Raw genomic sequence first — 13,326 nt, 5'->3', positions numbered from 1 at the left:
TTCGGAGGAAGGAGGGTTTAGGCAGTAAGCCCCGCCCACTATCAAGGCAGACCCCGCCTTCAGGTTCGAAATGCGTCCCCACTTATCGGCCATTTTGTGTCAGGGCCCTTCGAGAAATTACAACAGGCGCGGCGAACAAGTCAGACACAAAGAGCCAATCTGCCAAATTATCTTTTTAAATATCATTTATTATTTGTTTTTAATGGGCCCTGATGAATTTGATTGTGTTTTAAGACAGGATAAAAATAAGATAAACATGAAACAAGGCAAAGGGCCACAGTATATACAATATATGATAAGAACCAAAGAGCCCCATTCATTTTGGCCCGGAAATGTCAGAAATTCAGTAAATGGGTTTCATATTTATAATTATCTTTTTTTTCAGTCATAGAAAATGAGTTCAGTTATGGATTAAAGAGATTAACATTTCATACAAACGAGATTACGTCAACGTCTCATCAGATAATATGATCCTTTTTTTCAGAATCTGGACACTGTTTACATGCAGGCAATATTTGGATTAAGGTCAATATTCAATTTGGAATTATTTGCATATATGCATAATTTACGTATTCTCCTGAACTAAACCAGAATCATGTTTAGGCTTTTGAACGTGTGTACATGGCCTTACAAAACTGGGCTCACCGTCAAAACCAATTATAGTTGACACATTTTAATAGTATGTGCAGTGACTCTCTTCCCCCTTTTATCCTAAGTATTAGGACAATGTAAATTAATAAAAGGGAAGATTGGCATTGGGACAGGTTGGTCCTCTACAGATTAGATGCTGTTTCACCCACGTTGGCACGCAAGCCCCCCTGCACTTGTCATGCCTTCCTCGAATTTTGTTTGTCTTTCACTTCTAGTGGCATGGACATAAATCTGACAAAGTGACGACAACATATATTTTTAATTAGGTGAGAAATGGTCTCATTGGTGGTTTTTGATCATCTGATTTGATTGGTTTGGATTTTCTGTGTGTGAGTGTGTAAACCATGCAAGCAGACATGTGAGCAAACCGGCGTGCATCCAGTCAGCCAGATAAAGCAGACAGATCAAATTAGAGCAGACGTGCTGACCAACACGACGAAATAGTATTGTAACACACTTGACAGTCTTACAAAATGTAGGTTTCAACATAGTAACGGTTTGCAGGGCACTGGCTCACACTTTAACCTCTTTACCAACTCTTGATGTGTGAACCACGGCAATATTTATTGACTTCATTAGTCATGTACAATCTTAGATACTGGATTAACGTAACTGCTACCATATAGTATGACCATTAACACATATAGTGTATTCCGAACTCACAAACGGTCTTTATTATCAACTTTTGTAGAAAAAAAATATGATCAGGTTTATTTAGACGGATATTAAAACTGCAATTTAAAAAAAAGTTATTACTTAAATTTAGCCACTTCAACATCTATTATGTGCAAAGAATGTTACTCAACTAGAAGAATTGTGTGGAGACATTTGGCTTTAATTTCCACTTCATTTTGGGGTCACTTCCTTGAAGCGAATGAATTTACATCATAAAAGAAATTGTTTATTTTACCACTTCCTGAACCCCTCCCTTCCCCATGGGGTGCTCCGGATTGAAATTAGGAAACGTGTTGCAGAGTTTGGGTTGTCAAACATACCACGAAAATACGTATTTGCATAGAAAACAATTGTTTTAATACTTTTCCTAAATATTGAATTCTTATCTCATGATCATTTAATACATGATTTTTCTACTGAGTAGAAGAAAGCCAAAAAAAACGACAAATTCAGGACGTTTCATTTGCGCTTTTTTCGCTTGTCTTTGTTGGCGTTGAGTTTCAGTGGGCTGCGATTGGTGGACTCCTCCTTTTGTTCTTTAGACCACTCTCTCTGCAGCTGCTGCAGCATTTCTGACGTCAGGAGTCCGTCTCGCACCAGGCGGTCGGTTAGCGAGTGGTCCGACGTCTGCGCAGAACGTCTGGAAGCCATTCCCGACAAACGGCCGACGTTTTTGGACGTCTGGAGTGGGCTGGTGATGGCCGGGTTCGTGGCTCGAATTAGACGCGTGATGTTTCGGACGCCCTCCTGGATGGTGGCGTCTAGTTCTCGTTGAATTTCCCGAACGAAGGCGGTGTCGGGAAACATATCCATGAAACGGTAACTACAAGACAGAGATAACGTTGACTGAAAGGCTAAGTAAGCTAATTGAATAGAAAAAAAAATGTTTTCAGCAAATGTTATTTTTAAAGAATTTGTTTTGTGCTGTCACAGAAGAAAACATGGCAATTGCAATTGATAAGCCTTTGCGGAATAACATAATATAAAAGTGCAGGTACATTCGTCAATTTTCTCAAGTCACCATTTTGTCCAACATTGTCCTCGGCTGTTGACTAAAGATGACATGATTAAAGAAGAAATTGCCAATTAATTATCAGATTAAAACGATGACAAATTAACCTTTTTGTGTATATAACCTCAGGTTTCAGCATGCTCTTTTGAAAGCGTTGAGGGTGAGGCTAAGTCCACAAAACATTTCAACATCACTTCAAGGTCAATTGAGTGAGAAATTTAAGGAGGCTCTTCAATCTCTATCATGCGAGTTACTATGACTCACTATTAACTTGAGAAAAACAGTTCGGAATACGCAAAATGTGTTCAGAGAACTGATGAATTAGAGTTTTGTCTACGTAAACTCTTCCGTTGTGAATCGGACACATTAGTCACCTTAACCAGAGGTAAAGATCCAACACGTCGTGAACGGCCTCCAGGTGAACCAGGTCTTTTATGTTTTTGGGCGGGGCCACAGGCCAGTTGACATGGCGACAGATCCAGTCAAAGGTCAAGGGTTCATCTCGGCTGAACTGACGGGCAAACTAAAAACAAAAAAGTACGGGAACTCAAATCGGTTCAGTGACTGTGCTGTTGGTTCTATGTCCTTCCAGTGTAAGTGAATTGGGGATTCCTACCTTTAAAAACGATGTGCAAACAAAAGGCTGCTTTTTGTTGATAGGAGCCGTGCAGAAAACGTAGCGCGACCTCAGGTTGAGCGGGATATGCTGAATCATATCGGCCAGGAACTTGAAGTCGTCGAGGTTGCAGACGAAATAGAGACCGTCCACTTGGGAGAGGCTGACAAAGATGTCCTGAAACAAACAAAATAAAGCATGATAATGAGATCTGATTCCACAAACTACATTTGAAATCCCCTTAAAATAAATAAATTAAAATAACTCACAATAAGGTTAGAGAGAGTGGCATTAGGTAGATGATAAGCAAACATTTCAATCTGCTCCGCGGTGGGATGAAGACCAGCAGTCTGAGAAGAAAGAGTTTCATTGTCATTTGACTAATCGTGTTCAACTGGAACTTTTGACATAACAACCTCAATGGGCTCCACGGTGTGACTGAGAATCTCCTTCAGGACCGGAAGATCATCTCTGTGCATGGTGGTGACCTCTCCTTCATTGAACTTGGAGGAGAACCTAAAGAACAGACAAGGTATCGTCTGAGAGAAAGGTAACAAAATAAAAATAAAAATAAACATAGAATCGGTGTCTAAAAGCTATTGGGCCAATTGCAGTTCAAAGGACAAGATTTTGCAACGCTATCCTGGCCTTAGCCCAAGCCAAACGGTGCCCATTATCCGCTTCCGGACCAATTGCTTTCCGGATTCCCGCTGTTTGCAGAAAGGAGAGACTGACCTTCCAGCTCGTCCGGCAATTTGGAGAGCCTGCGACGTGCTGAGGGTCTCCATGTGCTTCTCCCCCTTCTCGTTGACATTTGGCTTCACCAGGCTGTTGAAGATGATGCGTTTGATGCTCCTGGTGGGGAGAAGATTGAGCCACTGTGAACGAGACTAGAGTAACTCCATTTATGTTACTCTGTGTAGAATAAAATGATATAAAAAAGAATGTGTGTGTGTGTGTGTGTGTGTGTGTGTGTGTGTGTGTGTATGTATATATATATATATATATATATATATATATATATATATATATATATATATATATATATATATATATATATATATATATATATATATATATATATATATATATATATATATATATATATATATATATATATATATATATATATATATATATATATATATATATATATATATATATATATATATATATATATATATATATATATATATATATATATATATATATATATATATATATATATATATATATATATATATATATATATATATATATATATATATATATATATATATATATATATATATATATATATATATATATATATATATATATATATATATATATATATATATATATATATATATATATATATATATATATATATATATATATATATATATATATATATATATATATATATATATATATATATATATATATATATATATATATATATATATATATATATATATATATATATCAGTCTATGTAGTCATTTCAAAATGATTTTCATACAATCCTCCTAATTCAAGAAAGCAGACACTTACAAATTAAGGCCCATCCCAATCGCGTCTGTCGCCACCAATATTTTGCAGGAGTCGTCCGGGTCGTTGAACTTCTTGGCCTGTGAGAGTTTGGTGCCTAAAAAAAAAGGGTTTATAATCATAAGACATTTTTTTTCTTAAACTTAACTCTGTGGCTGCCAACCCTCCCGGTCAATATGGAAGTCTATCGCTGCACGCTTACCTGGAGGTAAACTTCCATAGATAACGGCACATTCCTGCCCTCTGGCTTCAATCTGCCTGCTTATGGAGTAGATGTCATTTTTGCTGAAGCATACGATACAGTCGCCTGCGCTAAGGTTGTCTAGCGACTCCACGGCGCTATTGAGGATGGAGAAGGGCGTTAGACGCTGATAGGTGTGCACCTGGAGAGGAGACACACTTGATTAACGATAACGATAGATAACATCACTTTTAAATACAACTTTTATCCAAATGTATAGCAGGTGAATAAAAAGGGGTCATTCCACATTTGGGGGACACTTTAGGTCCCACCTTTGAAATTTTAACATTTAGTAGGAGTATTTAATATTGATGTAATCTGTGTCCTACCGCATGCTACGTTGCTATGCTATGTAAGATGAGATAATTAAGCCTTGGATAGTTTGTTACCTATTATTAGTGAAGTGAAGGCTTTTTTAAGCTTCTTCAAGTCTTGTTACTCACCTCCACTTCTTCTCCAGTGGTGTACATCAACTCTCTGACAAAGTCAATGGCTGCAGGTTCCCCACATACATGTATCTCCTCGGCGCAGAGACCTGCACACATACTATCATCAACTGACTGAATAGAAATAAAAGTGGAGTGGGGGTTAAATAGTATAAAACCATTTTATAGTATGGAATTGGAAATATTAAGAGGAAACTCATGTATATTGATGGTATGTATTCTGTCAAATGAAATTATGAGCTTCACCATTTGGTTATGGAGTGGGGCGGGTCATATTCCTTTTTCCCCCAGCCCAACTCTGATTTGTTCCACCACTGAAATAAAGGACATGGGCTAGGGGTCTATTGATGAAATAGTATGAATGAATATGAACATAGAAGCTCATATCTTGACCTGTTTTATTTGTGTCAGTTCTAAAAGAAATAAATACAAAAAAAAAATGTTGTCCACTAAAAATATGGCCAGGATGTTAAATATTTGTTCTTCACAGTCCACATGTGATTTCAATTTAGTGTTTTTTAAATGGAGAATGTGACCAACCCAGAAGAGCTCTGGTCCAAGCCCAGCCTCGTGAAGAATCTCTGATCATTTGAATTTCATCAATTACAGCAACCTCATCTACGAAACATTGGAAAAACAGTTAGCGCGTGACATTTTGCAACTTGCGTATCCATGCACACTCACATGGCGTCGTGACGCAGCACATCTCGATGGTGCAAGCCACGTGTTCGGACACTCGACCATCTTCTTTCACAAACGTCCTCTCCTCGCCAGTGACCAAGTCACACGGCACCCCCTGAAAAGAGACAATTAATGTGCTGAGAAAGCACACAAATAGATGAATTTGAGAGACAAGAGAAAGCTACGCACGGCTTGGTTGCTCTTCTCAAAGATTTCATGGGCGAGCAGTTTGAGGGGTCCACAGTAGACTCCCGACTTGGCAGCTAGGTAGCGTTGGATGGCATGGTAGGTTTTGCCGCTGTTGGTGGGGCCGGCGTGGAAGATGACTTTCCTCTGAATGGCACGCGCCTCCGGGTACCTCAAGAACATATACATGTAATGTTAGTTTTAATATCCCAGGTATGTGTTAATTATTCACACAGCAGGGGAGAAGAACATTTATAGTAAAAACATCCCTTACCAATGACATTAAAATGGCCAGTCATGCAAGTTGTGCCATTTTTTTTAATTTAAATATGATCGTGATTTTAACCAGGCAACATTTCTTAAGTTATATTAGTTTGTTGTTTTGAATATTGCTAAGTCATTTAATGCAATTGATTAAATAACAATGACCTTTCACGGCCAAGTGGGTTGGCCAAACTTTAATTTCAGAGTAAACTGAATTTGAAACTAGAGGAAAGCTTGATTTCAAATGACTCCACTGAACTCCAGTTGTCAATGTCAAGTGTGTTTTCTTTACCAGTTAGCAGGAACTCTGAGGTCTGAGATTTTTCTCAGGTCGTCCATACAGTCAAGCATGGGAAAGACTTGTTTGGCGTGGCGCATAAAGTATGGGTAGATGTCATCTACGTGACCTTCAGGTCAAAACAAACAAAAATTTGCTGTTTAATCTTTAATCAACTTTTTTTTAGAGGAACGTTTTTTCAGGGACAAACCTGCGCCAAAACTAATGTCGCTGAGAATGATGTGCAGATCGGCGGGTAGTGAGTTCACCTCGAGGATGTATTTTCGGAAGTTGATGAAAGCCTGGTGGAAGAGTCGCGCTGCATACAATAACGTGAAAAAACAGCATATCATGCAGTCATTTTGGAATTTCCTGACTGAGTTTGAATTCTCCGGTATCAATGTGTGTATTTTTCGACATGTACATTAAAAGTTAGCATTAAATGATTGAATGAAGTCTTTCTTCATTGGTCTCACCATCAAGTCCATTCTCCGCAGCCAACTTTTGCATTTCTTTCCTCTTGTAAAAGCGGTTGACAATCTTCAAAAGTTCACCTAAAAAAACAGATCACAGAATGTATTTGACATATGAGGATTTTGACCTCTAATATAGAAAGAAATAGGGAAGCCACATACGATGTTGTTTTAATGCATTTTACTTAATTAGAAAATAGTTAATTGCCAGTCATTACAAATAAAATTAACTTGTGTGGAGTTTGCATGTTCTCCCCGGGCCTGCGTGGGTTTTCTCCGGGTAGTCCGGTTTCCTCCCACATTCCTAAGACATATGAGTGCGGGCGTGACTGGTTGTTTGTCTCCTTGTGCCCTGCGATTGGCTGGTCACCAATTCAGGGTGTTCCCCCGCCTCAGGCCCGAAGTAAGCTGGGATAGGCTCCAGCACCCCCCGCGACCCATTAGTTCATCTGATGCAGATAAATAGAAAAAAACAATCACTTCGGACTGATTTGAAAGTCAAACATGGCCACCGAGCCAAAAGGTTTGGATGAAAAAGCATGAATTCAACTTGGGTTTACTGACTTTTATCCAGATTCTGGCTCAGCTCAGCTCCCACACTCCATTCAGGAGACGGGTCAGTCTTCAACGTGACGGGGATGAAAAGAGACGTGTCCGGAGTACTGGAGGACGACGAATTTCTGCTGTTGACCGCGCCACACATGGGCTGCTCTCTATGCAACAAACCCGAGCTAGAAGACGCGTGACAGCTACTTCTGGCCAAACGAGCAGTCCGAGTGTTAACATGGCGACGAAGCCGGGAAAACAAATGCAAACAGCGATTCACCGACATGATTTCCCCCTCCCAAATGTATACTATCCACCAGGGAATGTGACAAAAATACCAATTTAATGAGTCGCCATATGTCTTGAGTTGTATAAACACACCGCTAAATTGACCGGAGAACGGTCAACACATTCGTCTTCCTGCTATGCGCCAACGTGGGACAGGACCAGTGCACGCGTAGCTGTCTACAAGAATGCCTGTTGACAAAATTAATTACAAATTACCGTAGCGAAATATTTACGAATATAAATGTTTTATACGTGCCTTATTTTAGTATATAAAGATATTTAGTAATGAACAGGTCTATGTATTGTTGATGTCAGGCAAAAATTACAGTTAAAAAAAACTGGCAATTTCACGTAAAGTAGCTCACAGCGCGCATCAGACCTCTAACCTGATAATGCGATTTCTATGGTTTAAGCTTACATATTTAATGAAGCGGCCCTTCGAAACAACCAATCGAATTATAATATGGCTATCCAAAATTAACTGGTCTTTATTCTAAAACATAAGTCTTCGAACTAATAATCCTAAAGGATGTACATTTTGTTGGAAGTTGCTTGATAATTTGATCATTTCACTTTAACTAAAATAAACGACTCTATATTGTCAATATAAATTTGCTTTATTTGTGATTGTTTTAGTATTTAAGGGTTTAATGTCTATACTGTACATACACACACTATTCTTACATTGTTGTTGAGTGAAGACAGAGAAGCGCAACCATGAAGGTGACAGTTTCAAAGTCAAAGTCCATGAAACGTGGAGTCATGTTTTTTGCCATGAGACTAAACAATAATATTCAAATTAAACCTGTTGTTATACAGTGTATTAATGAAATTAGTGTTTCCCATTGAAGCTAAAATTTACATTTTAGCACCTATTACCAGAGAGAAAAGTGCCATAAAGAATTCAAGGGCTAATTTCCCACCATTAGGTGGGTTTGCTGACATCATATAACCATTTCAACCATTATTTTTAACCATTTCATCACAGTGAACTACAGGTAGATGTATAAGGGGTGTGCAGTAGTGGCAACAGTAGACTTATACTGAAATATTACACCAAATAGCAGTGCGTCTACATGTTAGCCATAGACATGTTTTCAGTTCCAAACGCAGGCGACGTCTCCAAGGTACGAGCAGCTTTTTACCAAATATACTCAGTACGGTCAGTGTCTTCCTATAAGATGACTGACCAAGAGTGCCATAGTGTCACTGTAGTTGAAATTTCACATATTGTAAGAAAGCACAGTGTGCGTGTCCATCAAAATGCAAAAACAGCAGTGGATGGTTCCACTCTAGATGTCGCAAGCAAAAAAGAAAAAAAATCCTGTTAGCAAACGAGGTGTAAGCAGTTGCCGTCCTTTTCGCGTCAGCGTGTCACCAAGCATTCCACGGGCAGCTCACGTCTGAGCTTCAGGGCAAGATGATATCATTGTGTGTGTTCGTGTTTTTCGTGTTTACGTTCCGAGCAGAGCGTGGGGCAGTTGCCACACCTCTGACTCCTCAGCAGTGAAGAGTCCGGCTGTGTGTGTGGGGGTTTCATTTCAGTTCATGGCCTGGCTGGCTCTCACATTTCTGGCTGCTCAGCACTAACGGGCTGGGTTTGTGAATCGGGGGATTCGTAGCGCTGAAGGAAGTTCCGTTTCCTAATCTTTTCTGGAGCTTTCCTCCACAAGACAATTTCCTGAAGACATGGACGAACGGTGACATAAGCATCGGGAGGTGATCAAAACTGTAAGCGGACAACATACCTGCTGCTTAAAGTATCTTCTATCTTCTTCGTCTACTAGCACAAGATTAAGGAAGTAGCGGACAGAGAATTTCTTGTTGACATCCCTCATGGTGGCTGTTAAGTCGTATCCTGGTTAAAAAAATAGCACGTTTAAAAGCGCAAAAACATGACTGTTTTTTTTTTTAAAGGGGCGGACACCCTTGATCTAAAGACGGATAAGGAAAAGCAGAATTACCTGCTAGAAAGAGTCTGATCGGAATTGATTCCCCTTTAACTGGTGCACCATCCATGATCTCATACTTGGCCACAGTATCGGTTTCTGTCGTTGTACTTGGACCTAGCATGTTGAACAAAGACCATTAAATATTCATTATTGGAGATTATTTTCACATGAAACTGGGGTTGTCACCTATGCCCGTTATCTCCTTTTTAATGAGCTGCAGCTCCATATGCTGGATCTTGATCCTAACCAGCAGAAAATAAATCTTCCCAACAATGACATCCTTTAGGTGGTACCTAGTCACGAGACAGGTGTACAGAAGATTCCTTTTAAGAAAACAACAAACATCACGAAAATTTGATTGATAGCAAGGCTCTTCTTACTTTGATTTATTGTATTCAAACTCGATATGAAGGCAGTCTTCGATGCCGACCTCCATTTTGATGGAATTGTTGACGTCCGGGTAGGTGGCTAGCTGGTGGACGATCAGCTCGTACTCCTTCACCAGATCTGACAGTCGACGAACTATCGTCACCCGTAGAAAATATCTACACCGACGCAAAAGACAAGCTACTTTAATTGGCTGCTTGTATAATCACATTGGTCAAATTTTCCGTCTTCTACCTTAGCCTGACATTGGCGCCGGTATACGACTCGTAGGGCTTCTCCACCTGCATGAACTCAAAGTCGTAGCTTCTGTTCTGAGCGAGCTCACCCGGCAATGCCAACTCTTTCACCAGATCCACAAACTCATGTGTGTTGCTTTTGTCTGAGAAGAGCTCTGAAATCAAGCCAATAAGTTATGAACAAATGCACCCAAAGGTGAACATACACAACAACAAAAAACACCATATAGTAATGGAGGGCTTCAACTTAAATACTTCCTGATTGCCCAGAGCAAGAAAAAAAAAAATCTATATTATTGGCCTGTATTGAATTAGAAAAATATAATTGAATATGGCCTGCACAAGAAGCTTGATTTCAGCCTATTTAGCACTTCTCAGCTTTAAGACTACCTAGAGCAGGGGTGTCAGACTCGGGTTGGTTCGAGGGCCGCGTTAACGTCAACTCGATTTCACGTGGGCCGGACCATTTTAGATATAATATTTAGATTTTTTTTAAATAAATGGATTAAAATAACTGGATTAAAAGCCCTGAATATTCAGGTATTTAGAGATCTAAAACAATGTTCATTGTAGCTTTTTTAAAATATATTTTTAGATTTTACAAAATGATTTTTGAACTAAAAACAGAAAAAAATGATTTAAAAAATGATTAAAAAATTACAATTATTGATTTAAAAGGGGGAAAATCAGGAAATTTAATATACATCTATACTCTTCATTTTAATTTGATCCTAAAACAGAAAGTCGGCACTCATGATTTACTTTCCCGGGCCACACAAAATGATGCGGCGGGCCAGATTTGGCCCCCGGGCCGCCACTTTGACACGTGACCTAGAGTTTGCCATGCGTAGCAAAAAAATGTTAACTTGAAGCCCCGAATGCTCACCGATCTGTCCAACGAACTCAATGCGGATGCCCTGGTGTTCCAGTCGTTTTCCACCCTGCTTCACATTCAGAATGACCTGAAGGACAAACATCCTGATGAGTATTTTTGTCGCAAAAATGTCAATCGATAAAAAAAAAGGAGTGACGCACGGTTCACCTTGCCAGACACAGATTCTCCGTCGTAGAACATATAATGTTTCTCCATCTTTCCATCTTCCGTCTTGAGTTCAGCCATTTTCCGGCTCTCGGCATCGTTGAGCAGGACATCTATCTCACAAACCGGCCCGAAGAAACCCCCCAGGAAACTCTGGAAATAGAGCAGGCAACCTTAGTAGTTTTTTAGATCACTTACTCAACTACAGAGCAAAAAATATATCTGGTGAGTTCATTGGTGAAAATGGGCCATCGTTTTAATACATGTACATACAACCTGAATTGGTGGCCAGCCAATCACAGGGCTCTTTTAAACCAACGGTAAAGAAGGAAAAAAAAACAACAGAATTTTGATACCAGGCTGATTTTGTGAAAAGAGCCTATCAAAATAGCTTGTCTGTGTCACGATCACAATTTTCACATTGATTCACAGGAATCTGGTCAAAACAACAGCACACAGTCAACTCATACTATTTGGAACATAATCAGGCTTCCTTCACTCAAATGACAAAATGGCCCTTTGGAATTTCCTCAACTTCCTAACCTCAAAAGCCACTTTAGCGGTCTCTACATTTGTTGAAATGTGCTACCACCATGTCAATGGGTGATTTTTTTCTTGATAGGAATAGGTCAGTACTTTTTAAAAAATGAATTTGACTGCACGCTTAAATATGACCCGTCTATAGCCGTCAAAGGTAGTCGATGAGTTAATGTCCTTTGAAAAACTAGTGTCCGAAGAGGACTGTGATTGGTCTTCAATCAGTGTCAGATTGGAGTCGGAGGGGGCGTGGTTAATCCAGCTAAGAGACATGTCAATCACAGTTGGTAGTTTAGGGGAAAACAAAATCTAGGATGCAGATTCGCCATTTCCGACATTATTAATGGGTCGCTCAAATATGACTAGATTTGACGAGAGTATCCGAGTGACATTTTCAACTAGTGGCTACTTAATGGCGTCTCCTCGAGTGACGTTTTTGTCTCACACGTGGCCAGTACAAGCCCTTTTTACTAGTTATCAATTACTAGCGAGGAGTAGCGGGTTACTTGAAAGCAAGAACCCAAATGAGACGGCCTCGCACTTGGCTCACTCGAACACACCCGCTAGCTTCCCCTGCAGCCTTGTAAAACACCAACCCGGCGTCTTTAAGACAATCAGGAAGCACTGCACAATATATGTATAATTTTCTTTCTTTTTTTTGTAAACCAAAATTAAGTTGCATTTCTCACTCACCATGTCGGCCGTCTAGTAGACAGTGCTAACAGCTAGCCTCACTCGGTTGTAGCGCGTGCACGTGGACCGGGACGCGCGTTCTCGAGACAGGAGGTCACGTGACACCAGTCAGGTGGCTGTGGGCGGGGTCGGTGGCTCACGTGACAATTTGAGAATTGAAACTTCTTGACGCCCAGATTTTTACAAATGAAAATTTAAGGCTTCTTTTGCTTTTAAGTAGATGCTCATCAAAGTGATTTAATATAAGTAGTAAAAAAAATAAAAAATATATATTTAGGAATAATAATTGCAGTTAGTTTTAATAGCGTTTGTTAAAATATGTAAATCTTTAGAAATAACTTTTTTAATTAAATGCATACCATTTAAAGTCTAATTTAAATGAAAGACCACGATCATAAATAGTAAAAAAAACATTGAGGCTGCTTAGAAACTTTTTTTACACAGTATACTTCCTTTAACTCTTAATAAGGCAATCACAGCTGGCCATTGGTTACCAACGAGGTGATTGCTTTCTAGCTTTCCATAAAAATCCTTCAGTAAATGTCATTCTTTGTGTGGCCCACAAAAAAACATGAACTATATAACAATGTTAAA

The 13,326-nt window shown here is 39.3% G+C and overlaps 2 protein-coding genes across 2 annotated transcripts; both read right to left on the bottom strand.

Moving 5' to 3' along the window:
* Positions 1 to 1,465: 1,465 nt before the first annotated feature.
* On the bottom strand, positions 1,466 to 8,214 carry supv3l1 (SUV3-like helicase). The gene is made up of 16 exons (XM_077595058.1): positions 7,619 to 8,214; positions 7,058 to 7,135; positions 6,793 to 6,900; positions 6,597 to 6,711; positions 6,044 to 6,212; positions 5,858 to 5,969; positions 5,714 to 5,791; positions 5,171 to 5,262; positions 4,689 to 4,869; positions 4,490 to 4,583; positions 3,690 to 3,809; positions 3,371 to 3,470; positions 3,224 to 3,304; positions 2,955 to 3,131; positions 2,713 to 2,861; positions 1,466 to 2,149 (listed from the first exon to the last, which is right to left on the bottom strand). The coding sequence occupies exons 1-16, from the start codon at positions 7,884 to 7,886 to the stop codon at positions 1,786 to 1,788; spliced, it is 2,286 nt and encodes a 761-aa protein (XP_077451184.1). The 5' UTR covers positions 7,887 to 8,214; the 3' UTR covers positions 1,466 to 1,785.
* Positions 8,215 to 8,484: 270 nt separating this feature from the next.
* vps26a (VPS26, retromer complex component A) lies at positions 8,485 to 12,898 on the bottom strand. Its single transcript, XM_077594277.1, has 9 exons — positions 12,733 to 12,898; positions 11,506 to 11,655; positions 11,350 to 11,425; positions 10,462 to 10,618; positions 10,221 to 10,385; positions 10,027 to 10,133; positions 9,853 to 9,954; positions 9,637 to 9,746; positions 8,485 to 9,569 (listed from the first exon to the last, which is right to left on the bottom strand). The coding sequence occupies exons 1-9, from the start codon at positions 12,733 to 12,735 to the stop codon at positions 9,453 to 9,455; spliced, it is 987 nt and encodes a 328-aa protein (XP_077450403.1). The 5' UTR covers positions 12,736 to 12,898; the 3' UTR covers positions 8,485 to 9,452.
* Between the last annotated feature and the right edge of the window lie 428 nt (positions 12,899 to 13,326).

The sequence above is a fragment of the Stigmatopora argus genome, chromosome 2, assembly GCF_051989625.1.
Source record: "Stigmatopora argus isolate UIUO_Sarg chromosome 2, RoL_Sarg_1.0, whole genome shotgun sequence".
In the NCBI taxonomy this organism is placed as follows: Eukaryota; Metazoa; Chordata; class Actinopteri; order Syngnathiformes; family Syngnathidae; genus Stigmatopora; species Stigmatopora argus.
This window is presented reverse-complemented; position numbering and strand designations above follow the sequence as displayed.

What these genes read in the sequence shown, in the direction of transcription:
- supv3l1 (XM_077595058.1), bottom strand. Translation starts at nt 7,886, where the DNA reads ATGTCGGTGAATCGCTGTTTGCATTTGTTTTCCCGGCTTCGTCGCCAT. An exon ending in ATTGGGATGGGCCTTAATTT is followed by an intron (nt 3,810 to 4,489) that starts GTAAGTGTCTGC and finishes TCTCCCCACCAG; the next exon opens with GAGCATCAAACGCATCATCT. An exon ending in GATCTTTACCTCTGGTTAAG is followed by an intron (nt 2,150 to 2,712) that starts GTGACTAATGTG and finishes TCTGTCTTGTAG; the next exon opens with TTACCGTTTCATGGATATGT.
- vps26a (XM_077594277.1), bottom strand. An exon ending in GGCGCCAATGTCAGGCTAAG is followed by an intron (nt 10,386 to 10,461) that starts GTAGAAGACGGA and finishes GCGTCGGTGTAG; the next exon opens with ATATTTTCTACGGGTGACGA. An exon ending in GAAGATACTTTAAGCAGCAG is followed by an intron (nt 9,570 to 9,636) that starts GTATGTTGTCCG and finishes CCATGTCTTCAG; the next exon opens with GAAATTGTCTTGTGGAGGAA.